Source organism: Drosophila nasuta, chromosome 2R (genome assembly GCF_023558535.2).
Source record: "Drosophila nasuta strain 15112-1781.00 chromosome 2R, ASM2355853v1, whole genome shotgun sequence".
Lineage (NCBI taxonomy): Eukaryota > Metazoa > Arthropoda > Insecta > Diptera > Drosophilidae > Drosophila > Drosophila nasuta.
Window position 1 is genome coordinate 29,478,031 of NC_083456.1, and position 27,405 is coordinate 29,505,435.

The following is a 27,405-nucleotide window of genomic DNA, read 5'->3' on the forward strand; positions in this document are numbered from 1 at the left end:
GCACGTTCCGTTCTCTGCTTCTTGTCTGCTTACTTACACTCTGAACAGCTGTTAGGTTTCCTTTAAATTGTGAATGTCAAAAATAATATTTGCAGCAATTTGTAGGTAAAACGTATAAATCTTTGGCAATGTTATTTTTGTTATATAATTTATGCTTGCATTAGTAAAGGATTCTGCTTAGATTACACGTTGTTATTTGAAACTCTGCTTATTTGAATTATATTATCACTTGCACTTATATCAGCTGTTTATAATTAAATTGTGAATGGCAAAAAAGTGCTGGGAACATTTCACAACACAGCGCGCTTATTTTTCAACGAAAATTCAACAAATTTTAATGGGATTTTGATCGAAACGTAAAAGTAGCATTGACGTAGTGCCTATAAAATATAATATGGAACAAAAACAACGCACAGCACAAAAGGCAGCACCAGTGGCCACCGGTTCCACAGCTGTTGTGAGTGACGATGATGATGAGGACGCTGGACCGCTGGATGTGATGAAACTACAGGCAAGTAGCTCAATGTTAATGCTTTAGCATTTGTTTTAACGTTGTACACGTGACAGGGCAACAATATCAATCCGCGCGACATTAAACTGCTGCAACAGGCGAGCCTGCACACCGTCGAATCGGTGACTTATGCGACGCGACGTCAACTGTTGAATATCAAAGGACTTGGCGAGTCCAAGGTTGATCATATTATGAAGGAGGCACAGAAGTTGGTGCCGTTGAGCTTTACCAGCGCACGCACCTTCCATCAAATGCGCTCCGAAGTAGTAATGCTGACAACCGGTTCCAAGGAGCTAGACAAGCTGCTGGGCGGCGGCATTGAGACAGGTTCAATCACCGAAATCTTTGGCGAGTTTCGTTGCGGCAAGACGCAGATTTGTCACACGCTCGCCGTGACATGTCAGCTGCCTATTAGTCAGAATGGTGGTGAGGGCAAAGCTTTGTATATTGACACTGAGGGCACTTTTCGCCCAGAGCGTTTGTCCGCGATTGCACAACGCTATCACATGGAGGAGGCGGATGTGCTAGACAATGTGGCATGTGCGCGAGCGCATAACACGGATCAACAGACGAAACTGGTACAAATGGCCGCGGGTATGATGTTTGAATCGAGGTAGATCTCAACAATTTAATTACTCTATGGAAAGTTAACTAAATTTATCTTCCATTTTCTCTCTCTCAGATACGCCTTGATCATTGTGGATAGTGCCATGGCGTTGTATCGTTCGGAATATGTGGGACGAGGCGAGCTTGCTGCTCGCCAAAATCATTTGGGCTTATTTCTACGCATGCTGCAGCGACTGGCAGATGAATTTGGCGTCGCTGTTGTCATCACCAATCAGGTGACGGCTCAGGTAGATGGGGGTGCTTCCATGTTTCAGGCGGATGCCAAGAAACCCATTGGTGGTCACATTATGGCGCATGCTTCAACGACGCGTCTTTATCTGCGCAAGGGCAAAGGAGATGCTCGCATCTGCAAGATATACGATTCGCCTTGCTTACCCGAATCTGAGGCCATGTTTGCCATCTTGCCCGAGGGCATTGGTGATGTGAAGGAGAATGATTGATTGAATAATATTAAGCTATCTTTAATTATATTTTTTTTATTATTATTAGTAACCATAAATAAAGTTTTTATATTTATATTTCCCAATTTGGATAACACTGCTGCCAAGAATTATACATTTGTCATTTTGGTTGTAAGATTTGATCACTCTGTACCTTAGAACATTATTTTTATTTTTCTTTATTTTCTTAACAAGAAACTTGTACAGAAATTATGCCATTTAAATTTATACATCTTGTTTGTTTATATAAATTTTCATTGAACTTTCGCCATACATTTATTTTCCTAGGATTGCAGTGTATTCACAAACACACGTGCATATTTAATGCCTATACATGAGTTCCACACATCGTGCGCATTCCTGCACATAAGCTCTTGTACTTATGTACATACATACATTCTGTGCCAATTCCATTTGTTTCATAACACTAATGGACCCAGCTGATTCAGTTTCAAGTCTACGATTGTAAACAAAAAAGTAAATTCCAAAGTTTTCTGCAAATGCAAAACGAAAATAATTTGCAATATGATAAATGCAATCCATTAGAACTGAAAAGAGAATTAATTATAAAAGTAGAGGACCATGACGATGTGGAAGCAATTATTGCGGAAAACCAAGTGGAGGAAAGCCGGCCACTTGAACGTAACATAAACAGTACGAATGATGTCGACCCATTATCCATCAATATAAACGAACCATTGTTCCCCATAACGGATAAAATGCGGCGACGCATCAAGCTCATGAAGTTCCGCATGCTGTTAAAAATAAAGCTACTAAAGCAGCGACGTCCGAAGGTAGCGGAAGCCTTAAGTGAGTATCGAATTGAATGTTCCCAAACGATTTATTTTCATGAGGTATACGACAGCAATAGCTGTGATTGCAGTGTATACACAGGCTTCATAGTATGGAGTCCAAACAGACATACACCCACACATACATATACATAAATACCCGTACGCTCGCATCATTTGCCAATTCCATACGTTTCATAGCACTACCAGCCCTATTACCACTGCTTCATTTTCAGTTGCTAGCAAATATACATATGTATTTGTTTACTCAAAAATTGTTTCAAATGGAAAACGCCGACTACAATGTGCAAAATGATGAATGTGATCTATTGGTATTAGAAACGGAATCATTTATAGTAATAGAATACGGGGACAATGGGGAAGCTAATAATGACGAAGACCAAGTTGAGAAAAACCAGCCACTTGAACGCAGCAACAGCATAACAAGTGCTGTCGACTCCTTCATCCATCAATTTGAGCGGACCGTTTTTTTCCCATAACGGATAAGATGCGAATACGAATTAAGTGCTTGAAGTACCGTATGATGAGCAAACTTAAGCTCTCGGGTGAACGGTTAAAGGAGCGACACTGATGAGCGCGGAAGCCAATCGTGATTGGCGTCGAAGAGCCATAGAAGCGGCTGTTGATGGAAAGAGGCGGCGTTGAAAAAAGTAAGAATAAAGAGAATGAAGAAGGCAAGAAAGCCCCACGCCAGTCAGCGTGAGCGGCGCATAGTGAGGAATCGTGAGAGGGACAAAATATATTCATCAAAGAAGCGAAAAATTAAAGTGCCCAACAAAGGGCGGCACGTCTGGAGAACCAAGGAAGGAAAAGTAAACTTAAAACTGACAAATTATTGTTTTTATTTGGTTTTAAGTAATTTAAGATTACAATATTTATATTTAAAATAAAACAACTTTATATATGGTGCAATAAAAACGAAGTAAACTCCGGAATTATAATTGATAAAGATAATTTTAATTATTAATAGTTTGGTTCAACAACATTTTATTGTTGGGTAACAAACTACTTATTCATCAATGGATGAAGGTATTATATGCACTTATAATAATTATTTTTTAATGTAAAAACATTTCTAAAATAATGATTCAAATCATAAACTTCGAATAAGAATAAAGAGAAATAGAAAACAAGAAAAATAATCATTTTGTTTAATTGTATAATATAACATGAGCTAATTGTATTTATTGGATATTCAAAAAAAGGGTCCCGAAAAAAAAATAATGTTACATACAAGCAGCATTTAAAAAGTTGTCTAAAGATTTTGTTGAGCTTTTGTTTTTCAGGGTTGGGTTTGGTATAAGGGACGCAAACTTAACTTAACAAATTTAATTGCAATTATTTAACTGTCGAAATTGCATTAGCTTAATTTAAAAAATACGGTTGCAAAGTCGAATCTCGTCAAGTATTTTATTCTTTAATGCATGTGTGGAATTCACATTGTATTATTTGTTTTGTTTTGCTTGTGTGTGTTTTTTTCATATTCTTGTTTAGTAAGTAATATAACATAAAATAATTGTATTTATTAAGGTATATTATGTGCCCGAAAAGTGAATGAAATTAAAACTAGTAGCAAGTATTTGCAGCCTGTTCCTGTCCAATGCGGTGTTTGATGTGTCAACTTTTTTTCTGGGCCACAAAGCGCGGGGATTTTCACTTAAAATTAAACTGCAATTATGCATTGATTACAAGATTTGTACAATTATTTTGTATTGTCGTACTTTACTCTCACCTTACGTAGTGTTTATGGAACAACGGGCGCAGAATAAAATTACACGTCGTCTCTATTTAGTTTTGGGCGACCTCCTCATTTGACGCCTCATTGAGGGCGCCCTCCTTTGTCTTCACTAGATTATCATAGCTCAGCTCACTCATCGAGACACGCAGGTTATCGTTGATATTTTTCGTGTACGTCTTATAGATGCGCACCTTTTCACAGAACTCCACCCAGAAATTCTCCTCTGGCTCCGGTTCGGGATTGAACAGCGTCTTAAAATTATCATAAATAGCTGTTGCCACTTTACGTATGATGACCGCCTTCTCCTTAAATTCCAACTCATCGGATATGTCCATTTTCCACAAATCCAAATTGCCCACATACCGACGCAATCGTCGCATAATGTCCACACACTCTGGGTTGCGTAGCAACATTAGCTTATTCAACTCAATGTCCTTAAACTGCTCGAGGATCTCTAAACATCTGCCCACATTGGCACGTCGCAAACCAAGACATTCCCGGAGTTGCTGTGACGCTTGAATAAAGTCGCGTTCCATAAACAATGCATCCTCTTGTTCGATCAGCTCCTCAATGAAACGCACCGCTTCCTGCTTGGGGATTTCATCGCGCACCGGCTCAATGACGATGCGATCAGGCATCGACTCCTCTTTGATTTGTCCCGATTCCAGTTGCAGCTTCAGCTCAATCGCTTCCTTGCGTGCCTTCTCCAGCCAAGCTTGCTCTGCGGCAGGACTCTCAAAACTTTTGGGCTTCTTGTAGTTGATGTTGATGCCCAAACATTTTGCAGTTGGCATGTAGACCATGAGCAGATTATTTTGAACGATCTGAAACGGGAAGTTATATAATATATTATTGTTAGAGAATGCTCTAATTGGACAACTATGCATTGTAGTCGTTACATTTTCTTTTTTTCTGCGATAATGGACTTTAATATCTTCAATTCTGAATATTAATTCTCAAACTACAAACATTACCATGTAATTTTTGATAATATAAACTATAATTATTTCGCTTCTTGATGTAAAGAATATACAGTGAAAACTCCTTCAGAGACCCCTATTAGAGGGACACTTGCCGAACACTTCTTTCTATGTCAGTTTGTAATGTATTCATAGAGCACCTTCGTCACTCTCGAGATACCACAAAAGTTGTTCATCCAAGCGAGTGTTCACTGTACTTGTGTCATTGAAATGACAAATTAGTTTTCTATGCTAAGCAACTTACGTTGACCTGTCGTGAACGTTTTTGCATGGGCGTCACAGCAGCTGTGGGCTTGGACTTCTTCACGGACTTCTTGTTTGAATTGGTTGCTCCAATGCCTTCGGGTGGCACGCGTTTCTTTTGCGGTGGTGGCGCCTCCGCTGCATCACGGCTGGCATCGTCTGTGTCGCCATCCACATGGCGTGGCGGCAAACGGGATTTGCGTGCACCACGCGCCTTTGGCACAACAGCTTCTTCTGCTCCAGCTGCCGTGGTTGCTGTCCCGACTGGTGGGTCGTTTGCTTGCGCCGAAGCTGTTTCGGATGCCACTTCCGTAGTACTTTCGTTGCCGGCCTCGGCATCGGTTGCATTTGGTGGCAAATCGATTGGTGCCGAATCTTCGCCACGCAGCGCACTCTCAATTTGATCGACGGCCTCGTTGAATTTGGGCCTCTTCATATTCTTATCGGTGGCGAATTTTTCTTTATTCTCCACATATGTGAAGAGATCTTCCACTTTGATATTCGCCGTCTCTCCGGTGCCGTAAAAGTAAACATTGTACTTTTTGTTGTTATATTTCGTGATCTTTGCAGGCCACGCCGGATAGCCTTTTACCTTGGCAAATACCAAATCGCCAATGTTGAACGATTTACCTGCCTTTTCCTTGCCCATACTGACGTTTAAAATGCCAAATTACTTGTATTTATATGAATTTTGTTTCTTTTGCGTACACTTTTTTGGCGTCTGCTGCTATTTCTCTCATTCCCTAGAAACTCGCGCTTTGCTCTGCTTCTTTTCTTATTGCAATTCCCACTTTTTCTTTGCGCATTCACACAATATCTTGTGGCTGTACACAGTCGAAAATCAGCTGTTTTCGTTGCTTAACAGTGACAGTAGCTTAACATTTCACGCTGCTGTTATGCATAGCGGGCACTTATTGAGATTACCGTTGATGGCGGATAATTCAAAAAATGTTATGCTGTTTCTGAAGGTGAACGAATTTGAAAGCTGAAAGGAGAAGCTGAATACTTTTTCTAATGCTACTTAGATGATAAATTTTTATCAAAAGTTTTTATTTTTAAAGTTACTGAGATGGCAGTTGCAAAATATAAAGTTTTGTCTGACTATAAAATGACTATCAAATTGTGAAAGCTGAATTTACCGCTGTGGAGTGTAAGGCATGCTAAATATTTATATTTGTACATATACAGGTGCCAAATTCGTTCACAATTCAACACACCCACGAATACGTTCACCTTACGCACTCGAAATTCACCACACTCTGTTGTCTGTTTACGATACAACAACCGCAAATACATATTTTCGAAACGACGACGAAATGTGTTTGCTGTGTTAGGCGCTTAATGAGTCAGTCGACTTTTGCACGTCGCGGGTGAAAATTCAGCAAGTGAATTTTTCCTTCAGTACCGAAACAGTAAATAGAATTTTTGTTTACGCAGCGACGAGAAAATATTGAATAGTTCTGTGCGCTTTTTCTGTTGATATCTTTGTTCTGGAATTTGTGGAATTTTTATAGCTTTTGGCGCACAAATTAAAACAAAGCGCGAACAGCAAAAATCGGGCAACGATACCATAAACATGCAAGAGTTAATTACCATTCCCAAGATGCCAGAGAAACTGGCAGCAAGACTAACAACAGCCACACAAAAGAAACTCAGAAACATAGTCGATGATATTAATAACATATCGAAAGCTGTTCTATCTGATAATTGTGATGATGGGGCCGCAGTTGCTAACCGCGAATGCCAAATGTAAGTACCAATAAATGATTCTAATTCTAGTTATAATGATACTATATGCTCAACTTGTTCAATGCAAGTCAAGGTCGCGCTTATGTCATGAACCCCAAAATGCTAAATTGTTACTTCTCCCACTCGACGATTTTAAATGGGTTTGTTTTCGTAGGTGGGTTTTATATGGTATATGATTACGTTTTCGCTATGCGTGACTGAGCGCTGTTCGCTTAACTTATTTAATCATTTTCCATTAGCATTAATTGAAAATGCACTTGAAGATTACAACAAAAATTTTACGATTACATGCATGACGAACATTCAGTTCATATTTGTAGAGTTCTAATAACAATTTTATGAATTTTAAAAAATTCCAAAATTAAATTTTTTTTAAATTTTGATATTTATGATACTTGTTCCTTAAATAAAATTATTTAATATTATGAAAGGGAGCAACAACTGAACAACAACTGAATACAAAGGAGTTAGAATTTTAGTATTTTTCTTTTCCAGAAAAATCATATTTTTACTTTCATTTTAAAAAAATAATGTATGAAAAAGTATTCTTCTTTAAACAGATTTTTTTTGTAATTTCCAGGAATTTTAAAAGAAAATTGATTATACAAATTTGTGCTTCTTGTGACTCAATGTGTAGGCATTTTTACAAAGACAACAGAAAAGTGCCAGAGAGTAGCGAAGTATTTTTTATTTCGATTCGTTGTGCTCAATTACATGCCAAAAACAATTACAGATTTGCCCCCGATTCTTTTTTGCAATGCATTTAGAGGTATTTCTAGAGCAAAACACCTGGCCAAAAAAATATATAAACCTAGCAAATAATTACAAATAACAGATTTGTATTAAGAAACTTTTCTAATGGTTTTTTAAGATTTCTCGTCTTGAAGTTTTAAGTATTGAGTGTATATATTTAATTACCCATGACTGTAAAGTCGTTAAAAATTGAGGAATTTGTTAGAAAAATGTGCTTCGAAATAAATTTAGCATATTTTGTGGCGTTAATTATCGACAGCCGTGACTGTGACAATTGAATTGAAGGACACAATAATTGCAAAAATAAAATTCACCATTTTTCATAATGAGGCAGACGAAGACCTCTGTCTGTCTGTCTGTCTTCACTGTCAGTGTTCGTTTGCTGTCAAATTCAACAACAACTAAACAAAAAATAAATTGGCAAGAGGAATATGTATCGTAGAGTGGAAACATTTTTAACCTTGAGTTGCATTTTCGAAATACCTTCAACGCTTCCCCATTTCGCGTTGTAAACTCATATTTATTGTACATATAAATGATACAGGTGCATTTATAAATACAACATATATGTCTACTATAAAGCGGGACACAAACAAAAAAGAACAACAATGCCTCAAGGCTGAAATTCAATTTGGCATTAACCCATTTCCCTTCACTCATCACATGATTTTATTCGCAATATTATAGAGTGACAACAGCTCTCTGGGAATAAGAATCATTCCCCATTTCCCTCAGAAATCCAATCTTCCCCCCTTGCCACCAACAATCAACAGTTTAGCCAAGAGCATAAATCTTGTTTAATAATTTGAAACAAAAAGCAAAAGAAAATTTTGTTATTTGGTCTTAATAAACACAATCATCATTGTGTCGCCCACAGAGGCAAAGAAAATGTGCGAAATAAACATATCTCGCTTTTCGCTTTTCATTTAACAGGAGGAGAAGGAATTATAAATACCCACTTTAACATAGATCGCACATACATACCATATAACATATATATATGGTTTTTTGTTGTTGATGTGCTTTTGGCCAAGTGAAAGTGCCCGATGATTAATTTTGGCAATGTTCCAGCGGAATTTGTGATTATTATTTAATGACGACGAAATGTCGCCGCATCCAACCCACAAAAATCCATTGAACTTATAAATAAATAAGTTTTGATGCGTCGTTTTACATTAACATTCCTTAACGGCTGCCTGCCATATAGGTGCGAATGAATCTGTCAAATCCGATTGCCAGCACTTAACACAACACATCTGGTCCCAGACCAAATGACAACGAGTATTTCTCTTACACTCTCTATAACTAACATGAACTGTTCGATCTTTACCAATAGCAAGCTATAAATATGCATTCTAGGGTGTCATTGCATATAACATGATCGATTTCGGCATGTCGAATTCCTTATTTCTGATGCCAAATTCTTTTCAAAGAATTTCAACACGAGTCAGAGCAGTTAAGTGAAAAAGTTCATTGATCAGGAAGATTACTATATAATCTTTCATTTATTTTACAATTATGGAAATAAAGAAATTTTACATCAATCTTTAATTTAATTCCTTTAATGTAAGTTTTCCTTATTCCTTATTTATGTTGCCAAATTCTTTTCAAAGAATTTCAATAAGAATCAGAGAAGTTCATAGATCATTGTTATAATTTTCTTATCTGTCATTTATTTTACAATTATGGAAAAGAAGAAATTTTACATCAATCAGAATATCTTTAATTTAATTCCTTTAATATAAGTTTTCCTTATTCCTTATTTCTGATGCCAAATTCTTTTCAAAGAATTTCAACACGTGTCAGAGCAGTTAAGTGAAAAAGTTCATTGATCAGGAAGATCGCTATTTAATTTTCTTATCTGTCATTTATTTTACAATTATGGAAAAAAAAGAAATTTTACATCAATCAGAATATCTTTAATTCAATTCCTTTAATATAAGTTTTCCTTGTTCCTTATTTAAGTTGCCAAAATCTTTTCAAAGAATTTCAATAAGAATCAGAGCAGTTAAGTGAAAAAGTTCATTGATCAGAAAGATTAGATTATATAATTTGCTCATCTTTCATTTATTTTACAATTATGGAAAAAAAAGAAATTTTACATCAATCAGAATATCTTTAATTTAATACCAATAATATAAGTTTTCATTATTTACCATTTGGAAATCTTTTTTAAGCGAAATAATGTTTAGATTTCAGAGAAGTTTATTAGAATATTATATATTTTAGAGTTAAATTTTTAAGGGTAATCTTTAATATACTTTATTTATAGTTTAAATTTGAATTTTTTGAGTAAAGTGAATATTTTTGGTTAGTAAATATTAATTTTTAAAAATTGCAAAAATTACGAATTTACTTTAATAACTTTTATATATTTATTTTTTTTACTTTATTCATAATATACTTTATTCATACTGTAAATTTGATTTACTTGAGTAAAGCGAATATTTATAGACATAATAATTGAAAATTGTTCATATTTAAGAATTGGAAAAAATACGAATTTCTTTGAATACATTTTATATATTTATTTTTTTAGATTTCAAAATGTATTCACGTTCAAAATTGCGAAAATTACGAATTTCTTTGAATACATTTCATATATTTATTTTTTTTAGATTTCAAAATGTTTTCACGTTCATAAAAAGCCTATTTAATTGATAACAACGACTATACAAATAATCCACACATTAGTCTGAAGAAATTAGGTATAACGTAATAAATTTGAGATTTCTGGCGATCAAAATATATTTCATTTTTCTTTTATCCACAATTTCTTAAAGCTCGCCAGGTGCGTGGGAGAATTCTCCAATCCTTTTTCAGCTCATTTACCTTTTGCGTAGCAGCAACAAATTGTTTTCATATTATTGTTGTTGTTGTTTGGCAGTCAAACAAATGAAGAGAATAAATCAATTCTATTTTTATATTGCGCATTTAATAAACACTAACGAACCACTAATTATAAACAAATTCCTTTATATAAAATACGTATACGCAGCGTATGCTATGTGCATAGGGACATATGTTTTCTGTATCCATGTGTTTATTATTTCGTACTACGAGTGCAAAAAACAATGACGTACTTGCCGCCAGATCCCAAAGATTAATACGCTACATATAACAAAAAAAAACAACAAGACAGAGAAAAACAGAAAGCAAAAAACAAGAAGGCGGGGCAAAAGAATAACAATAAAAAGAAAGAATGTTGTTTTTATGCCCATTCATAAAATGAAAGGCAAACAATTTAAATTTGTGTATTTACAAGCTCTTCACTTATCTACGTCTTCAGAAAAAACGAAATGGGATATATGTTTTTTGACAGCTTATTTACCCGGCATATTCCCGACCATTTGGGCTTAAAATAATTATGCTTCGTGACTAATTGTTAAAAATATCGTAAAGAGCAGTTTTATTTATGGATTATTTTGGTTGTTCTACTCTCTCTTTTTGCAGTCAGGTGAAAGCGGAGAACCAAACACCCTATCCGGGCATCTCACGATTGACGCCATCGCTCTATCTTTGCGGGGCCGCAGCTGTTGTGCCCGCCCACCTGGACAAACTGGGCGTGAGCTGTGTGGTGAATGTGGCTCCTGAGTTGCCGGACACACCTCTCTCCAGTGTCAGCAATCCGCTGTATTTGCGCATCAATGCCCAGGATCGAGCTGGCGTCAATTTGGCCGCACACTTCGATGAGGTCGCCGATTTGATTGAGGAAGTGCGTCTTAGTGGCGGCTGCTCCTTGGTCCACTGTGTCGCCGGCGTCTCACGATCGGCTTCGCTGTGCCTCGCCTATCTCATCAAATACGGCGGAATGAGTTTACGGGAAGCTTATCTTCATGTCCAATCGATACGTCCCCAAGTTCGACCAAATTCTGGATTCTTTCTGCAGTTGAGACAGTATGAACAGGAGATGCGAGGCAGTTGCTCCGTGGAAATGGTTTATTTCGCATCGCTGGACAAGGAAATTCCGGATATTTTGGAACCGGAATACAGAGCCATGGAGGACTTTTATCAAAGATATCGCAGCTCACTGAAGAAGCGTTGAAACGTTTTAAAGTGTCCGGAGTCGAGCTTAATTATTATTTGATGTGATATGTGAACTTTTAGTAATTATTGTACATATATATTTGTTTTTATTGTTAGTCATTATTTAATTGTAGCACCTAATATGCTGAATTCTACTACATTTTATATGTATGTATATGTTGTATAAATGCATCGAAAATATATAATTCATAGAAACGTACGTAATTTGAATTAATTTATTAATTTCAGCGAATCACAAAACATTATGTAAGTAAATCTGTGTGTGTATATACATTTAACAACAATAACTAAATGTCCATTTTGTGTATATACAATGTTTAAGAACTAATTTTTTTTAGTTGTTTTTGGATTTAAATGCTCACAATTATTGTACCTATTTATTGGCGGCCTTTCTTTTCATTTTGCATTGCAATCTTCTTTTTGGTTTTTATTTCGTAACTATTTTGAAATAAATGTTAAGTTTGCTGCAGTCTGTATGCACTTAGGTATATATAAATGATATACAAATATATAATTTACATACATTGAATGCCTTAAAACGGCGCATTCCTCAACGAAACTCACTTAAATATGACTTACAAAACAAAGAGAAAAAATTTGCTAGTTAAAGGCAGAAGGAAACATTCATTCATTCTTTTTGTATACATTCAGCTTAGTTAGTTACTAGTTATCGTAGTTATATATAGTAGTTATATAGTGTTCTTTACGTAATACGTAATACATAGCACATGATACGTCACAATTTTCTTTGTTTGTTTGTCTACTTGTTCGATGACAACTGCTTTGTTGGCGGATGCAGTCTACGTTGATGGAACAGCTTCTTCAGGTTCTCATAGGCGGTATTCATGATGCCCCAACTGATGAAGGAGCGTCCCGTATTGAATGCACAGCCCCGATAAAAGTTGCCAATCCGACTGTCGCGTTCCCGATAGATTCGTTTGCAGGCATGCCAACTGCCCTCCGTTCGATGACCCATATCACTTTGTAGCGACACCTTGATCACATTCAGTGGATAAAACAATGTGCTGATGCTGGCACCGATGACGGCACCAGCAAAAAATTCTTGTGCAGTTCTGCTCGATACCGATTTCTGTAATCAACCAACAACGTATTCATTCATTCTAATTATTGATAATGAACCATAAAACACACAACTGATAATACTTTACCCTCTTTGGTAAACGAACACTGGCCTCCTCGCGCAGCATGAAGAACAGCGCATTCGACAAGCCGTTGCGCCAAAATACTGGTTCAATGCCCCTGTACAGCTCCCGAAATCCATAATTCGTAACTACATATCTGAAAAAAAAGAATATACACATTAAAATCAGTTTAAATGAGATTTTCGAACAGGTTTAATAACCTGAAAGGAACAGACTATATAATTATAGTACATCCATCATTCCTTTGACTTAAACATTCATACTTTATACCTAAAGTTATAAAATTTTATTTGCAAAACAATTTCAAACTTTCAAGTTTATTTTAGATTGAATTAAGATCTTTAAAAAAGCAGAAATATATTTACAGGTGAATAAATAGCTTTTCCCTAACTTTCATTAATTGTATAAGCCTTTAATATATTAAAAACTATAAATTTAACGGATTTAAGCATATTAAAGGATTATAAAATTTGAAATTTTTAAAATCAACTCAAACTGGTCACACAATGTCGTTTAAGGAACATAAATCAAGATCAGCTTGACTAGTTTTAAAGAATTTAACAACGATTGATTAAGGATCTTTCATACATCTGTTTCCTAACTTTCAACTTTATAATTCTTTAATATGTAGAAAAGAAACACATATTTTAACGGACTTTAGCATATTAATGAATTTTAAAATTGAAAGCTTGAAATTCCACTGTAGCTGGTCACACTACGGTATTTACGGTATTTCACTCACCTAAACGCACTCTGCGTGTTGGAGAAATACCGATGGAACTTTGAATCAGCCAGCAGCGTTTGGACACGTTCGAATGGCAATAAAATTGATTCCACGCTGCCGGCAACAACTCCAGCTATGACTTTAGCGCCGTGATCGTTCAGACGATAATCCTCGACCAGATAACGTCGCGTGCCATCGAATACGCCAAACATAATGGACAGCGAGATCGTTTTTTGTGCAAGCGGCGGCAACATGCCGCGATATAGGAATCCCAGACCCTCGTGACGCAGCTGCAGTAACGCCGATCCCATGGGAACGCCGTGCAGCATTTGCCGGAATATGAGTTTGTAGATGGGATATGTGACGGCGATGTTGACGAATGCGGAACCGCAGCCACAGGCAAATTCCTCCCACTGGAAGGCGCCAAAGAAGCGATCTAGAAAGACATTTCCAGGGCTGCGGGGTGAAATAATCACAGCAGCCGCTGCTGACACATCCGCCGGCGTCGTTTCGTCACTTGTTGGCGATGACGACGATGAGGAGGTGGTGGAGGAGGATGATGATGATGATGATGATGATAGCACAGCAACATCGGCAGCTTTCATTGTTGTTGCTGTTTTGTTTGGTCGTCACTAAGCAGGCGTCGTGTGTGCGTTCGCTAACTTGTTACCATTGTTTATGGCGGTAGGCCGCTAATGATTTTTTGTTTGCTTTGCCGTTTATTTGTTTTGGTCTCGCATTCACATCGAATTCGCTTAATTACAAATTATATAATGTAGAATGCAGATTTTTACGGCGAAACGTCGTCCAGTGTGGTCAAGGAGTTTCACATAGCTATTATTAGCACACCGTTCGTTGACATTCCATGTTGATTGCCGACGATATGATTCTCAGTTACGAATATCAGGTATTTGATTAATTTGCAGGTAATAATACAATTTAAAAATAGATCGATTGCAGAGACATCTGTGCGTAAACAGCGAGCGACAACACTGTTTTTACATAGATTCTGATGGTATTATCAGCATTATCGATAGTCGTAATTAATCGTCATGCAACAACACTAGAGGTGGAGGAACAATATCGATTTTTTCAGCCAAATAGGTAAAATTATATTATTATTAAATAAACTCATTAACTTTCACGTAAAATTTGTTGATTAAAAAAAGATTTGTTTTATTTAACAACTGTGTCACTAGGAAATTTATCAAATAATTATCGATACATGTAAGAGTTTATTTGTACAACTACACAACTTTCAAACTTATTGCAAATGTTAAAAGCATCATAGTAATGATAATTTGAAAAGAATATTAAAAAGAAATTATTACATCCATTACGCCTACTACAATTGAACTTTTGAGCTTTAAATAATAGAATACAAATTAAACTTGTCAAACATGCATGATGGACTTTAGCGCGCCAAGCGGAAGCATAAGTTGGCAGGTCTGTTTGCACTGACAACTCTGACAAATGTCAAGCGCAGCCAACTTCACCTCTTTTCTCTCTCTTTTTGACGTGCTCTTAGCATATTAGCGGTTCGTACAATTCCTAAAAATCTATAAATTCCATTGACATCAACGCGAAATGTAGCCAAATAGTGAATTAAATCGCAAACTGAATAATGCTATATGTTATTAGTGTCAAGATTTCGATGGCACATCTTTTGGCCAAAGTGTTAAAACTTTGTTGACATTTTGCATACACAGACAAAACATAAACTTATAATGGATGTCTCTTGAACAATTGCAGCTCCAAAATGACCATTCGTCCAGCATATAGGCCCACGATTGTGAAGAAGCGCACCAAGCACTTCATTCGCCACCAGTCGGATCGTTATGCTAAGTTGTCGGTAAGTGCTCAACATAAAATTCAGTTCCTATCGGGCAATTGATTTAACCCTGTTCTTTTATTGTGCAGCACAAATGGCGCAAGCCCAAGGGTATCGACAACAGAGTGCGTCGTCGCTTCAAGGGCCAATACCTGATGCCCAACATCGGTTACGGTTCCAACAAGCGTACCCGCCACATGCTGCCCACAGGCTTCAAGAAGTTCCTCGTCCACAACGTCAAGGAACTGGAAGTGCTGCTTATGCAGAACCGCGTCTACTGCGCTGAGATTGCGCACGGCGTCTCGTCGAAGAAGCGCAAGGAGATTGTTGAGCGTGCCAAGCAATTGTCGGTGCGTCTAACAAATCCCAACGGTCGTCTGCGTTCCCAGGAGAACGAATAAGCTTAAGTTTACAATTCGCTCTAACGGAGTTGTTTTTATAACGTGGTCGGAATACAAATTTGAGACGTTTAAAGTGGATAAACAAAAAAACAACAAATGATGCTGTAGTTTCTTTTTTGTAGTGATTAAGTTCAAGTGAAAAACGCAGTTTTAAAAAATGTTTGTCAGGCTGTTTTAATTGGACGTCGTTATAGGAATGCTTTCCGCTATTCAAATGTGAAGGACAAAAAATATTTTGTTTTTGAGAAGATGAATGAGCTTGGGAATCATTTTACTACATTTATTCAGCTTTAACGAAAGAATTGTTTTAGAATCATAGTCAAGCTAGAAATATTTTTGGCAGTTGAGAAACAATTTAGCATGTCTTTAGTCAAACTACATTTATTTTAGCTTTACAAAGTAATATTGGTTTTTGTGCAGTTTTAAGACTTACAGAAATTGTAAATAGCAAGCCACATGCAAGTGCTTTAATTTAGATTTTGATTTTCTGTTGATGTCTCGACTACTTGAGAACAACGTCATGATCGAATTGCAAATGATGTTCCAGTTCCTTTTTATTCTCAAAGTTGGTGCTACATATCAGACACAAGGCCGACGAATTATCATCATTGTCGGACATTATAACAGTGACAGCTTGCTCCGATTCATCGACATCCACCTGCAGTTCCTCCACCACCTGATCATCCGTTGGAACGTCTTCTCGTACCCCATAAACCACATCGCCATCATGGGTTTTCATGTGCATCTTCAGAGTGTAGCGTTCGGTGAATGATTTGGGACAAACCGAGCAATAATGTCTGGGACGATTCTCTTTGTGGATGAGCGTGTGATGATTGAAGGTCTTGCGTGACTTGAACGAGACATTGCAAATGCTGCAGATGATGGGATTCTCTTCGGCCTCGTGTCGTAATCGATGATTATAAAGCAGATTATCCTGCGAGAATCGTAGTCCACACTTCTCACATTGGTATTTTTTCTTATCCCAGTGCATGCGCATGTGTCGCAACGTGTTTACTGGACGCGAGAAACTCTTAGGACAGTAACGACACTGTTTCTCTGTCTTGCCTTCGTGTACGTTCATGTGCAGCTCCAGATATTCCTCGTCGCGACGAATGATGCCACAAATTGGACAGACGTGTGTTTGTGTCTTACAGTGCTCCTCAGTGATGTGTTTCTGGAGTTGATAACGAGAGTTGAAGGCTTTGGAGCAAGTGCTGCACTCTTGTTTCATGCGCTTGGGAATGTTTTGAAATTTGCCTTGCTTGCTGGCGAAATCCTCTAGTTTAACGGCCTCGTCGGACTTATCTTCACATATGAATTCCTCATCGTCATCTACATCATCGTCATCGTCATACTCGTCCTCGAACTCTTCTTTAATCTCCATGCTATTATCATCCTCTGCTGCCTCCCCGTCCTCCTCCTCTTCCTCCTTAACAAGCTCTACGAATAGAGCTTCAGCTTCCGCGTCGCCGTCGGTGGCTTCTTGAGCCGTTTTATCGGTATATTCAACTAACATGTCGTCTACGAAATCATTTGTAAGTGCTGCCTTCAATTGCTTCGTAAGTCTCTTTTGAGACACCATTAAATTCACCATAATCGTGTCGTAGTCGGCTAAATCCTTAAAACATTTGGGACAGAATTGTGTATCATCCTTCAAATCAAGTTGCATTTTCATGCAGCTGGCAAGATGTGTGAGCACCACACCGATGCTCTTGTGTGAGGATGGTACTTTAGAAGCTAGCATTTTATAATCAGCAGTACCATGCAGATCGACGGCTCCGCAAAAGAAGCATGAATTCATGTTTCTGTTTGTTGTGTGTGTCTGGCTCCAAAATTATGTTTACAAAACGGGTTTTTTTTTTGCTTTTAGGGATGTCAATGTTTTAGGGATGAACCGATATGATAATATTTTTGCGAGTGCTAACACTTTTATTAGAGATTTTTTCTTGACTCCACTATTACGTGGAGTGTGACTGCAGTTGCGTTTGCAAAATATACCATATGTCATTGACAATTATACTAGCACATACCAGTTAAGCGGTTACTAGTTTCAGTGCATATATTTGAGTATTATAGTGATTATTATTTTGAGATATTTGATGATTATTCAAATACCTTAATGTGTAAGCTTATAATACCCAGTAATTACATTCTAATGTATAAAAAAAGGAATTTACACTTTACGACGGTCACATTCCTTTCAGACTTGTTTTCGATTATTGTTAACGTCGGCTATCGGTTTCAATTACAATCGTTATCGTGAATTTGAAAAATGTTGAAATCGAAATTGAAATAATGAAAAACGAACTTTTTCTTTTTAATTTGTATTTTATTTATCACATATTACATTGCTTACTACTAATTAATTAATTTTGAGAACCTCTGTCAGTTGAAAACTTATTCGATCACTTTCATTATCCAATGTGTCCGAATGTATTATATTACGGGTTTTCGAAAGAATATAATCCTTTCTGGGCCTGGCAAAAAGAGCTCTTCTGACGCGTAGAATAACTCAGCGTCTTGTTCAATATTGTTGAGAAGTTACCATTAGGACAGGAAGAACCCAGAACCTCATGTCTACCAAAACCGTCTCGTAATTTTGTCAACACAGAGTGCAGAATTTTTAAACGCTTTATAATACGTTTCGGATCAATTTGATTAGATAGTTCTAGAACTGCTTGACATTCTCGCAATATTGCAACAAAATCCTGATGCAAACGCTGACCATCTTCGCTAAGTTCTTGATAATTCAACTTCAATTGAAAATGTTGGTACAAAATATCTCCCATTTGGGCGATCTTCAGCAACTGATCCTTTGGGCAATTTTTATCGGCAATATGAATGCTATCGGCTAGCATATCCAAATAACTGCTTATCAGGGCTCTACTGTCAATGATCTCATGGATGACATTGCGGAATATCACAATCTCCTCGATAAAATGATGTTCCAATATATCAGCATGTTGCAATCCATTACTCGAGGACTGCAGCTGAAAAGCTGGAACTATGCAGGAATCTAGCGATTCCATGGACGCCAAGCAACTGCGTACAATAGTCTTGGTCTTGACATCTTCCGTGAAAGCAATAGCAATGACTCCAATTTGCTGTATACGATCCATATTCATATCAAAGTCCGAGATGAGTTTATTAATCATCATCTCGGGAGCTTCTCCGTGGTGCAGCACGTTTTTCAACCTGGTTATAGAGATTTCCTCCACATCCAGCAGACTCGTGAGAACCAAACGCAGCAGTGCCTCATTAAGATACGTCTCCAGGGAATATAATGCACGCTGCAGCGACAAAGCCTCCAACTTGCGATCACCAGCATTTAATGCATCAAAGTTTTTCTGAAAGACGGAGCACTCCTCCAAAACTGTCTCACAGATTTCCCGCAATGCCTTCTCATCAGCTGCCAGTGCTACATTGGCAAACGCCAAGGCATGTTTCACAATCTGATTGACTTCACTATAAAGCTCATCATGTGGCTGGTCTGGAGTTGCATCTTCATTATCACCATCTTTATTTTCACCAACAATTTCATTGTATGTCTCCAGTTTATCGAGTGACATATCAAGCAGCTCCACAAAAGACAAATCCTCCAGCTTCACCTGACTGCTAGTAGCCACCTCCTCAGATATCTGATAGAGCGAAGCATTCAAACGTTTTACACACCAATCAATGCGATTTAGAAAGTGCGATCGAGTGGTGAAAAGTCGTGTGTCTTCGCCAATGTTTTCCTCAATGTTAATGATACGTTCCAGCTGGGTGATGCAAGTTAGCACTTGGGTAAAGCACAGGAAAATCGTCTCCACGTGGATCTTTACATTGCCATCGATGTCGTAACGCGGTGCCAATTCTGGCAAATACAATTTAAATTTGCTTGCAAAAGTATGGAACGCAGCACAAAATTCGTTTAGCCAGGAAATATTTCCATTACTTCCTTCTTCAATTAGCTCCGTGCAGACGCTCAACTGGTTGAATAACTTGTCCATCCCGTATAAAGTTCAATACTCGACTGATGAAGTAGTGGCCAACTTCATTCTATTTATACGTCGTAGCAGGTAACTAAGGTGCTCCTTAATCCGCGATTTACCTAAACATCTGTCACTTTATTGCGCAGATCTGGAGTAACCCAGGTAAATCTCTCCAAGGGGATTACAATAGGTGTTCGCGCTGCCCAAAAAGAATTTATTTTATGACATCGGTATTTCTATACTTTGTAGTGTGGCACAACTTTATTAGAACCTTTTGGATTTTCAACTGTTTAAAAACCAGGGACCGTACTCCATTGTAAGCTATCCTATTACATAGTAATGATTCATCATTTTTCAAAGGATTTTTTTGTAAAGATAATAATAGTTTTGTTCGAATTTGGAAAGTTATAACTTAATTAAGATTTTGCATCATAATGCCAAAAATGTGTTTAAAAATAAATTACAAATAATGGCAAGATCTGAACACTAAAAACGTCTAACCAAAGCGGAAATTGAAATGTGCGTTTTTTAACGAATAGAATAAAACTGAACCATTAATTGGCTTTAAAAATTCATTAAACTAATATTGTATCTTTGAAAAATCCGTATGATTGATTAAAAATGAAACCTATCTAAACTTTTGTCGTTTTTCTAACTCAATTCTATTGAATTTTTTGATTTAACCAACTAATAACTAATGATAACTTACGGCCCCTGACAATATACATACAAAAATGAGAGTTTGAATGACTTTCAGGACTTCATGAGCAACGAAAATACTTTTCTTATGTGGCTTGTGTCGCCTCAACAGGTAAATGCACACGTTTGTGCACCTTTAACGTGTATTTGTCCACAAAGGACTTCTCACAATCGGGGCATTGGTAGCGAGGTCGATCCGTTTGATGGGTGCGCAGATGATGTTTGTAGGTGCGTTTCGTTTTGAACTGCTGATGACAGACCTCACAGATTAACGCATGCTCCTCGGCATCGTGTCGCATCAGATGATTGTACATCAGCCAGGATAGCGAGAAACGTTCTCCACACTTTTCACACTGATATTTCTTTTTGTCCCAATGCACTTCCATGTGACGCAACACGTTGCGTTTGTGCGAGAACTTTTTGGAGCAGTAACGACACTCCAACTCAGTCTTGCCCTCGTGCAGATTCATGTGCAGGTCAAGGACTTCCTCATCCTTGACCTTGAGTCCGCAGATGTTGCAGGTGGCATATTCGTTCTTTTGGCAATTGTCCGACTTGATGTGCTTCTCCAGGCAATCTTGATTGGAGAACAGCTCACCGCAGATGTGACAGGGAATATCCAGATTTGCTTCTTCCTCTGATGATTCGGTGCTATCCTCGCTGTTAAGATCACTGAATGCGTAATCATCTTTCTGTTGCTGGTCTTCGGCAAATGCCGAAGAATACTGATCTTCCGGTGGCTCCGGTTTGGGTGGTTTTTCTTCCGCCGCAAGCCTTGATTTCACATCCTGCGTCTTGCCTTTTGTGACGACATCTTTTTTGGCCGCCAGGGCAAACGGCTTCTTTTTGCGACAACTCAGCAGCGAGTTGGCAATTTGACGCTGCACCTGGCTAAGATTGCGTACAAGGCGATCGTAGTTAAAAAGATATTCGAGGCAATCCCGGCAAGCGGCTGATGTGGGTGTCAAATCCAAGCGTTGATTGATGACTTTCTCAAAATACTTGAGTATATCTTTGATGGGCTTGAATGTACCAGGTACAATGCAGCCTAAAAATAGTTGATAATAATGTTATTGCTCTTAATGCGAAATAAACTTAGCAAACTTGCCTTCAATGAGCTGAAAGACGCCAACAGACTTAATTTTACCACAGACAAAACAGAACGGTCGTGTTGAGCTCATTGTGTATACAATATTAGCTTTGTGATAGTCTTAATAAAGCTTGCTTATACAATAGCAAGCAATGAAATGTGCTCGAGTTGCGTTAATTTAAATTTTTAATTTTTCTGAGATATAAAAACTCTGTTCACAATGTTGCTCCCCATTCACAATTTCTGTACACACACAAAACGTAAACAGCTGACTTAACATTTCCATTCATTGCAGTATATTTGAACGTTTACTTTTCAAATTGCAAATGCTATAAGTGATTTATTGCTTAATAATAAAGGAAGTGTGCCTAATAAAATTATTTAAATTGAGTTTAATTAATTATTGTAGGTTTCATTGCATTATAGATACAATTAACAGTTAATTCATTGTTGCTTGCAGTATTAAAATTCCCCATTTTGTAAAACATTACATGTTTGGTATATTTTCAAAACCAATTTGCGGTCACGTTGATTTCAATGCCAAAAGTTTAGTTGCTTTTAAAGAATTTGCAAATATTTTTTATAGACGAATTTAATTCTATTTAAAATGACTGAAGAAAGCCTTAAAGCAGTGCCGTTGGTGGATATCGATGACTGTGGTATATTTAAATATGTTCTAATTAAAATCTTTGGTCACGAAACCGGCGAAGGCAAGGAACCCAGCACAACTGTAGTTCGCGGCTATGCGGATTGCACTTGGCATGGTACGTTGTGATCATCTTCTTTCCAGTAACTTACTTACTTATCTGTTGATCATCTTTGCAGCTGACATCTATGAGCGCGTTCAGGAGATTGTAAAAAAGGATCACTTGGATACGGAATGTCTTGGCGGCGGTCGCATCGAACATAATCCCGACAAGAAGTACATCAAAATCTATGGCTATTCGCAGGTAGGCTATTAGTTAAAATTATATATTAGGTGCCATATTGTTGACCATGTACATATATTTATTTTTACGACAGGGATTTGGAAAAGCCGACCACTTGGAATCCAAGAGAATTTTGCAAACTAAATACAAAGACTACGAAATAGAGGCATCCGATGAGGGATATTAAATAATTTCATTAAAAAAACATATTTTTAGAACATATGTATGTAAATGAAATATATATAAAAATGTATAGATCACAGTAACAATAGATATTTCAATTTGAATGCTCTCGGTCGCCTTACACGAAAAACGTAATTTTAGTTGAGCTAAACATCTTCAAGCGACACATTTCCAAATTTATTTTCCAAATTTGTAAGTTTGACTCATTTCGAAATGTGTTTTGTTAGGCTCCAGACTCCTCTTCGAATTGCATCGAACCAGATCCGTAAGCCTTATTATAACAAAATTTTTTAGATTTATCTGCATCTTTATTATATAGTGAGGTGTGCAAGTCAATCTGCTGGCAAGGTATTGATAACGACGCCTAAAGTTTCAATTACCGATGGAAGTCTAAATTATTTGCTAGTTTCAATCTACATTCATGGCGAGACACTTTTCGCAAGGACACTTGTGCGGGGTCACAAGGATTCGCATAGTAAGTCGTTATATAATCGTTAAAGTAGTGTAGTGTAATCCCCATTTATTTTTTGTACACAGAGTCATTGTTCGAAAATTTCAAAAATGATATGGCAGAAGTTGGCCTGTGCACGAAGCCTCTTGGTGGAGGTATGATGGAAGTCAATGATAAGGCACGAACTATCAAAATTAAAGGAGCTTGCCAGGTAATAAAGCCCTTTATTTATGTCAACTTTGTTCTACATAGTGAAATTTTTTAGACTTTTGGAAAAGCGGATCACTACAAAGCAAAGGAAATTCTCAAGTCTTTTAAGAAATATGAAAACTACAAGATTTCGGTGCGGTCTTAATTGATGACAAATTTTTGATGCGATAGATTGGTTTTAAATGTTTGGAAAATAGAATAAAATAAATAAATGTGTCGTCTGGAATTCGAATCGTTATTAATTTCAGCGTTTGCAACACAACTGTACTAAGTGGAAACACGGCATTTGCGTAAATAACGTTTTACAGCACTAGCAATACAGACATTTGAAATATATTAGGTTGGCCAAAAAGTCTTGCGGTATTTTTATTGAATTTTCAATTGTTCATAAAATTGGTTAGAATAATGCGATTTAAGTCAAATATGCGCCGTTTTGTTCGATGACGAGTTCCCAACGAGATGCCAACTCCATAATGCCCCTCTTATAGAAGCTCGCTTTTCTATTGGCAAAAAACTCGGAGAGCCAATTTTCACAGGACTCTCTTGTGGCCAATTTCCGACTACCAAGGTCGTTCGCCATGGACAGAAATAGGTGGTAATCACTTGGTGCGAGATCCGGACTATACGGTGGATGCAATAGAACCTCCCATCCGAACTCCCGGAGCTTCTGGCGCGTCACCAAAGATGTGTGTGGCCTGTCGTTGTCCTGATGGAAGACAATTCGGCCGCTGTTGACCAAAGATGGCCTCTTCTGCTTGAGTGCTGCATTCAAGCGGTCCAGTTGTTGGCAGTACAGGTCCGAATTGAGCGTTTGGCCATAGGAGAGCAGCTCATAGTGGATGATTCCCTGCCAATCCCACCAAACACACAGAAGAACCTTCCTGGCCGTCAATCCAAGCTTGGCCACCGTCTGGGCAGCTTCACCGCTTTTCGACCACGACCGTTTGCGCTTCACGTTATCGTAAGTGATCCACTTTTCATCGCCAGTCACCATCCGCTTCAAAAACGGGTCGATTTTATTGCGATTCAGAAGCGATTCGCATGCATCCATACGGCCAAAAATGTTTTTTTGCGTCAAGTCGTGTGGCACCCATACATCTAGCTTTTTAATCCAAGCTTCTTCAAATGGTTTAAAACGGTTTGATGACTCATGCCAAGCTCTTGGCCGATGCTACGGGTGCTACTATGCCGATCTCTTTCGATCAATTCGGCGATTTTATCGCAATTTTCGACGACAGGCCTTCCGGACCGTGGCGCATCTTCGACCACCTCCGCACCAGAACGAAAACGTTGAAACCATCGTTGTGCGGTGGAAATGGAAACTGTATCGGGTCCATAAACTGCACAAATTTTATTGGCAGCATGAGTTGCATTTTTGCCTTTATCGTAGTAGTACTGTAAAATATGCCGTATTTTCTCTTTATTTTGCTCCATGTTTGTGACGCTATAACTCACGAACGACTCAAGACAAACAACAATAAATCAAACACATGTTAGCGCGGGAAAAGGTATCGCATGAACCGATTCGATAAATAGAACTAGAACTACGCGCTTGCAAAGACACCTATCGGAAATACCGCAAGACTTTTTGGCCAACCTAATATATTTGTGGTACAATTGTATATGATTGTTATTTTAAAAGCTGCCTAGTTAAAAATATGGTATATCATTTATGCATAAATCGAAATTTAATATAGTAAAATTTAAATTAATTTAATTTAATTTAATTCTTAGTTTTGGCGCCCTTCAGCAGGCATTTAGCCTGTACTTTAGTATATTTTTTCAAGTTAAGCGGTATATTTGGATTCGTTCACTGTCGGCCACACTGGATTTGATTTTTTATATTTTTTATTTATATTCGAGTTGGAAGAAAATGAATTGTTGTATTTGTCAGTTTTCCGTACGCAATCCAAAAAACATATATGAAGAGACGATTGGCAAGCCTCCGGTGCTGATCAGTGATCTGGTGCTGCAATGTACAAAGGGTACAAGTTTTGCACTGAGCGATGTGGGCACAACGATATGCAAAAAATGTTGCGAGAAATTATCACGCTATCACAAGTCCTTACAAATTGCGCGAAAGCTGAGGCAGGAGATACTTGAATTAATACGCAGTCCATTCATTATCAAAGATCTCAAGTCCGCAATTTCACGCAACGAAATCAAATTGGAAGATGCCGAAAAGTTTGATGATAGCGTCGAAGTGGTTGAGACTGTGGATGCAGCTGACTTGGACGATGGCACCGATGAAGTGGTGTCCGTGAAGACGACCATTGTAAATGCCACTACAATCTTGGTGGAAACGCAGCCACAAGCGTCTAATGAAGAAGAGGAAGAGGAGCTCGCCGAAAAGAATTCCGATGCTGAGGAGGAGCAATTTCAAGCCGTAGACATGGATTTGGATATTGAAAATGAAATCATTATCAATGAAGAGGTGCCAGAAGCGGACATCGATGATGAAGAGGCCAAGCAAGAGGCTTCCGATGACTTGGATATGTTTCGCGAAGACGACAAGGATATGCTGAGCGAGTTTGAAGACCAACTGGATGGCACAATTGAATACCTAATCTCTGATGCTGAAGATCAAGATAGTTCCGGTGACTATACGATCAACATACAATGTCCCAGTTGCCCGGAACAATTTAACAGTCGTCGTGCCTACAATGCGCATACAAAACGTGAACATTTCCCCGGCTATGTGTGCGATCAGTGTGGCAAAACTTTGCAGTCATATTCGGGCTTTATCGGCCACCTGCAGAATCATGAGCCTGTCAAGCAATTCGAATGCCCGCATTGTGGCGAACGTTTCAGTCGCAAGTTTCGGCTGAAACATCACATGGCCTGGCACACGGGCGAAACGCCTTATCAATGTGAAGTCTGCTCAAAGCGCTTTGTGCACAAGGTTGCGCTCTACAAGCACAAAATGATCCATGACAACGAGTCGAAGCGGCTGGAGTGTCAAGTGTGTGGCTTTAAGACACGCACGAAAGCGCATCTCGAAAGGCACACAAGATCGCACACGGGAGCTAAACCCTTCGCCTGTCCTGTGTGCAACAAGCGTTTCTCCCAGATGTATAACATGAAGGCACATTTGCGAGAGCACGAGAATCCGGGCAGCAATCGGCATCGTCGCTTCCATTGTCCCAAATGTACGCACACGTTCATCAACGAGCAAAACTATTTAACCCATTGCCAGCGGGATGATTGTACGCCAGTGTAGCCCACGAATGATGATGATTATGACGACAACGGTGATGAGCACTTTCCGATTTTGAATTTACGTAAAATCAGTGTACATAGCTAAACAATATACAAAGTAATTAAGTTTTAAAGATGAAGGAAAAAATAAACGCAGTTTAAATGTCCATTTATGTACTTCGTTTTTATTAAATCTACATGCATTTTGCTCACAAATAAAATATGTTTACTATGATAAATGTATTCATTATTTTTGTTTGTCGTATTTCTGCGGTTAATCTTTCATTTTGTGTTGTATTGTTTTGTTCTTAAAAAAATAATTTATTGTATGTATGTGTTTTTGTTTTATTTCGTATTTAACTTATGCTGAAAGTAGAACTAATCAATTAATTCATTCATACATCCATCATCCGTCGTCAAGCAAATGTTTTTTTTTCCAACTATTGGAGCAATTAGCACTCATTGTTTTTATCAAATGAAATGAAAATTGTGTCCAATGGTAAATACAAATGTGTGTTTTCGTTTTTTTGTTTTTAATAGTAGACAATAGATGTAGATGTGAAAGCACAATGCATACCATATATTTGTATGCAGTTGTGTATAAATACATAAATTCAAATGTACATACTTTCTATATACGCAGTATAATAGA

At 37.8% G+C, this 27,405-nt stretch overlaps 11 protein-coding genes across 14 annotated transcripts; 6 read left to right on the plus strand and 5 right to left on the minus strand.

The window, feature by feature from the left end:
- Positions 1–376: 376 nt before the first annotated feature.
- LOC132787452 (DNA repair protein Rad51 homolog) lies at positions 377–3,325 on the plus strand. Of its 4 annotated transcripts, none has more exons than XR_009632545.1 (4): positions 377–511; positions 568–1,124; positions 1,194–2,388; positions 2,444–3,325. XR_009632545.1 is itself a non-coding variant. In XM_060794493.1 (3 exons), exons 1-3 carry the CDS (start codon positions 395–397, stop codon positions 1,576–1,578), a joined length of 1,059 nt encoding a protein of 352 aa, XP_060650476.1. In that variant the 5' UTR covers positions 377–394; the 3' UTR covers positions 1,579–3,325. The 4 variants fall into 4 exon arrangements, 1 of the variants encoding a protein (XP_060650476.1); XR_009632547.1 differs by having other exon boundaries at positions 2,450–3,325; XR_009632546.1 differs by having other exon boundaries at positions 2,606–3,325.
- Positions 3,326–3,535: 210 nt separating this feature from the next.
- LOC132787449 (PC4 and SFRS1-interacting protein) lies at positions 3,536–6,316 on the minus strand. Its single transcript, XM_060794491.1, has 3 exons — positions 5,353–6,316; positions 4,123–4,952; positions 3,536–4,058 (listed from the first exon to the last, which is right to left on the minus strand). The coding sequence occupies exons 1-2, from the start codon at positions 5,998–6,000 to the stop codon at positions 4,179–4,181; spliced, it is 1,422 nt and encodes a 473-aa protein (XP_060650474.1). The 5' UTR covers positions 6,001–6,316; the 3' UTR covers positions 3,536–4,058; positions 4,123–4,178.
- A 357-nt stretch (positions 6,317–6,673) lies between these two features.
- On the plus strand, positions 6,674–12,099 carry LOC132787454 (dual specificity protein phosphatase 18). The gene is made up of 2 exons (XM_060794496.1): positions 6,674–7,100; positions 11,307–12,099. The coding sequence occupies exons 1-2, from the start codon at positions 6,928–6,930 to the stop codon at positions 11,896–11,898; spliced, it is 765 nt and encodes a 254-aa protein (XP_060650479.1). The 5' UTR covers positions 6,674–6,927; the 3' UTR covers positions 11,899–12,099.
- Positions 12,100–12,134: 35 nt separating this feature from the next.
- LOC132787453 (mitochondrial nicotinamide adenine dinucleotide transporter SLC25A51) lies at positions 12,135–14,900 on the minus strand. Its single transcript, XM_060794494.1, has 3 exons — positions 13,806–14,900; positions 13,070–13,199; positions 12,135–12,990 (listed from the first exon to the last, which is right to left on the minus strand). Exons 1-3 carry the CDS (start codon positions 14,390–14,392, stop codon positions 12,661–12,663), a joined length of 1,047 nt encoding a protein of 348 aa, XP_060650477.1. The 5' UTR covers positions 14,393–14,900; the 3' UTR covers positions 12,135–12,660.
- A 294-nt stretch (positions 14,901–15,194) lies between these two features.
- Positions 15,195–16,116, plus strand: LOC132787456 (large ribosomal subunit protein eL32). Its single transcript, XM_060794498.1, has 3 exons — positions 15,195–15,325; positions 15,540–15,639; positions 15,708–16,116. Exons 2-3 carry the CDS (start codon positions 15,547–15,549, stop codon positions 16,017–16,019), a joined length of 405 nt encoding a protein of 134 aa, XP_060650481.1. The 5' UTR covers positions 15,195–15,325; positions 15,540–15,546; the 3' UTR covers positions 16,020–16,116.
- A 164-nt stretch (positions 16,117–16,280) lies between these two features.
- On the minus strand, positions 16,281–17,981 carry LOC132787450 (serendipity locus protein delta). Its single transcript, XM_060794492.1, has one exon. The coding sequence runs from the start codon at positions 17,818–17,820 to the stop codon at positions 16,522–16,524; it is 1,299 nt and encodes a 432-aa protein (XP_060650475.1). The 5' UTR covers positions 17,821–17,981; the 3' UTR covers positions 16,281–16,521.
- Positions 17,982–18,378: 397 nt separating this feature from the next.
- LOC132787354 (serendipity locus protein alpha) lies at positions 18,379–20,145 on the minus strand. Its single transcript, XM_060794354.1, has one exon. It carries the CDS (start codon positions 20,009–20,011, stop codon positions 18,461–18,463), a length of 1,551 nt encoding a protein of 516 aa, XP_060650337.1. The 5' UTR covers positions 20,012–20,145; the 3' UTR covers positions 18,379–18,460.
- Positions 20,146–20,236: 91 nt separating this feature from the next.
- LOC132787356 (serendipity locus protein beta) lies at positions 20,237–22,036 on the minus strand. Its single transcript, XM_060794356.1, has 2 exons — positions 21,801–22,036; positions 20,237–21,740 (listed from the first exon to the last, which is right to left on the minus strand). The coding sequence occupies exons 1-2, from the start codon at positions 21,871–21,873 to the stop codon at positions 20,779–20,781; spliced, it is 1,035 nt and encodes a 344-aa protein (XP_060650339.1). The 5' UTR covers positions 21,874–22,036; the 3' UTR covers positions 20,237–20,778.
- Positions 22,037–22,297: 261 nt separating this feature from the next.
- Positions 22,298–22,980, plus strand: LOC132787360 (sex-regulated protein janus-A). Its single transcript, XM_060794359.1, has 3 exons — positions 22,298–22,546; positions 22,608–22,732; positions 22,806–22,980. Exons 1-3 carry the CDS (start codon positions 22,390–22,392, stop codon positions 22,896–22,898), a joined length of 375 nt encoding a protein of 124 aa, XP_060650342.1. The 5' UTR covers positions 22,298–22,389; the 3' UTR covers positions 22,899–22,980.
- Positions 22,981–23,021: 41 nt separating this feature from the next.
- Positions 23,022–23,781, plus strand: LOC132787359 (sex-regulated protein janus-B-like). The gene is made up of 4 exons (XM_060794358.1): positions 23,022–23,159; positions 23,214–23,369; positions 23,432–23,556; positions 23,611–23,781. Exons 1-4 carry the CDS (start codon positions 23,108–23,110, stop codon positions 23,698–23,700), a joined length of 423 nt encoding a protein of 140 aa, XP_060650341.1. The 5' UTR covers positions 23,022–23,107; the 3' UTR covers positions 23,701–23,781.
- A 1,575-nt stretch (positions 23,782–25,356) lies between these two features.
- On the plus strand, positions 25,357–27,203 carry LOC132787355 (zinc finger and SCAN domain-containing protein 31). The gene has a single exon (XM_060794355.1). The coding sequence runs from the start codon at positions 25,429–25,431 to the stop codon at positions 26,773–26,775; it is 1,347 nt and encodes a 448-aa protein (XP_060650338.1). The 5' UTR covers positions 25,357–25,428; the 3' UTR covers positions 26,776–27,203.
- The last annotated feature ends 202 nt before the right edge of the window (positions 27,204–27,405 follow it).

What these genes read in the sequence shown, in the direction of transcription:
- LOC132787450 (XM_060794492.1), bottom strand. Translation starts at nt 17,820, where the DNA reads ATGAATTCATGCTTCTTTTGCGGAGCCGTCGATCTGCATGGTACTGCT.
- LOC132787453 (XM_060794494.1), bottom strand. Translation starts at nt 14,392, where the DNA reads ATGAAAGCTGCCGATGTTGCTGTGCTATCATCATCATCATCATCATCA. An exon ending in AACACGCAGAGTGCGTTTAG is followed by an intron (nt 13,200 to 13,805) that starts GTGAGTGAAATA and finishes CTTTTTTTTCAG; the next exon opens with ATATGTAGTTACGAATTATG. An exon ending in GTGTTCGTTTACCAAAGAGG is followed by an intron (nt 12,991 to 13,069) that starts GTAAAGTATTAT and finishes GGTTGATTACAG; the next exon opens with AAATCGGTATCGAGCAGAAC.
- LOC132787355 (XM_060794355.1), top strand. Translation starts at nt 25,429, where the DNA reads ATGAATTGTTGTATTTGTCAGTTTTCCGTACGCAATCCAAAAAACATA.
- LOC132787454 (XM_060794496.1), top strand. Translation starts at nt 6,928, where the DNA reads ATGCAAGAGTTAATTACCATTCCCAAGATGCCAGAGAAACTGGCAGCA. An exon ending in GCTAACCGCGAATGCCAAAT is followed by an intron (nt 7,101 to 11,306) that starts GTAAGTACCAAT and finishes CTCTTTTTGCAG; the next exon opens with TCAGGTGAAAGCGGAGAACC.
- LOC132787456 (XM_060794498.1), top strand. Translation starts at nt 15,547, where the DNA reads ATGACCATTCGTCCAGCATATAGGCCCACGATTGTGAAGAAGCGCACC. An exon ending in ATCGTTATGCTAAGTTGTCG is followed by an intron (nt 15,640 to 15,707) that starts GTAAGTGCTCAA and finishes TTTATTGTGCAG; the next exon opens with CACAAATGGCGCAAGCCCAA.
- LOC132787452 (XM_060794493.1), top strand. Translation starts at nt 395, where the DNA reads ATGGAACAAAAACAACGCACAGCACAAAAGGCAGCACCAGTGGCCACC. An exon ending in TGGATGTGATGAAACTACAG is followed by an intron (nt 512 to 567) that starts GCAAGTAGCTCA and finishes TACACGTGACAG; the next exon opens with GGCAACAATATCAATCCGCG. An exon ending in GGTATGATGTTTGAATCGAG is followed by an intron (nt 1,125 to 1,193) that starts GTAGATCTCAAC and finishes TCTCTCTCTCAG; the next exon opens with ATACGCCTTGATCATTGTGG.
- LOC132787360 (XM_060794359.1), top strand. Translation starts at nt 22,390, where the DNA reads ATGACTGAAGAAAGCCTTAAAGCAGTGCCGTTGGTGGATATCGATGAC. An exon ending in TGCGGATTGCACTTGGCATG is followed by an intron (nt 22,547 to 22,607) that starts GTACGTTGTGAT and finishes TCATCTTTGCAG; the next exon opens with CTGACATCTATGAGCGCGTT. An exon ending in AAATCTATGGCTATTCGCAG is followed by an intron (nt 22,733 to 22,805) that starts GTAGGCTATTAG and finishes TTTTTACGACAG; the next exon opens with GGATTTGGAAAAGCCGACCA.
- LOC132787449 (XM_060794491.1), bottom strand. Translation starts at nt 6,000, where the DNA reads ATGGGCAAGGAAAAGGCAGGTAAATCGTTCAACATTGGCGATTTGGTA. An exon ending in AACGTTCACGACAGGTCAAC is followed by an intron (nt 4,953 to 5,352) that starts GTAAGTTGCTTA and finishes TTCCCGTTTCAG; the next exon opens with ATCGTTCAAAATAATCTGCT.
- LOC132787354 (XM_060794354.1), bottom strand. Translation starts at nt 20,011, where the DNA reads ATGGACAAGTTATTCAACCAGTTGAGCGTCTGCACGGAGCTAATTGAA.
- LOC132787359 (XM_060794358.1), top strand. Translation starts at nt 23,108, where the DNA reads ATGTGTTTTGTTAGGCTCCAGACTCCTCTTCGAATTGCATCGAACCAG. An exon ending in AATTGCATCGAACCAGATCC is followed by an intron (nt 23,160 to 23,213) that starts GTAAGCCTTATT and finishes TTTATTATATAG; the next exon opens with TGAGGTGTGCAAGTCAATCT. An exon ending in GGGTCACAAGGATTCGCATA is followed by an intron (nt 23,370 to 23,431) that starts GTAAGTCGTTAT and finishes TTTTGTACACAG; the next exon opens with AGTCATTGTTCGAAAATTTC.
- LOC132787356 (XM_060794356.1), bottom strand. Translation starts at nt 21,873, where the DNA reads ATGAGCTCAACACGACCGTTCTGTTTTGTCTGTGGTAAAATTAAGTCT. An exon ending in CGTCTTTCAGCTCATTGAAG is followed by an intron (nt 21,741 to 21,800) that starts GCAAGTTTGCTA and finishes AACTATTTTTAG; the next exon opens with GCTGCATTGTACCTGGTACA.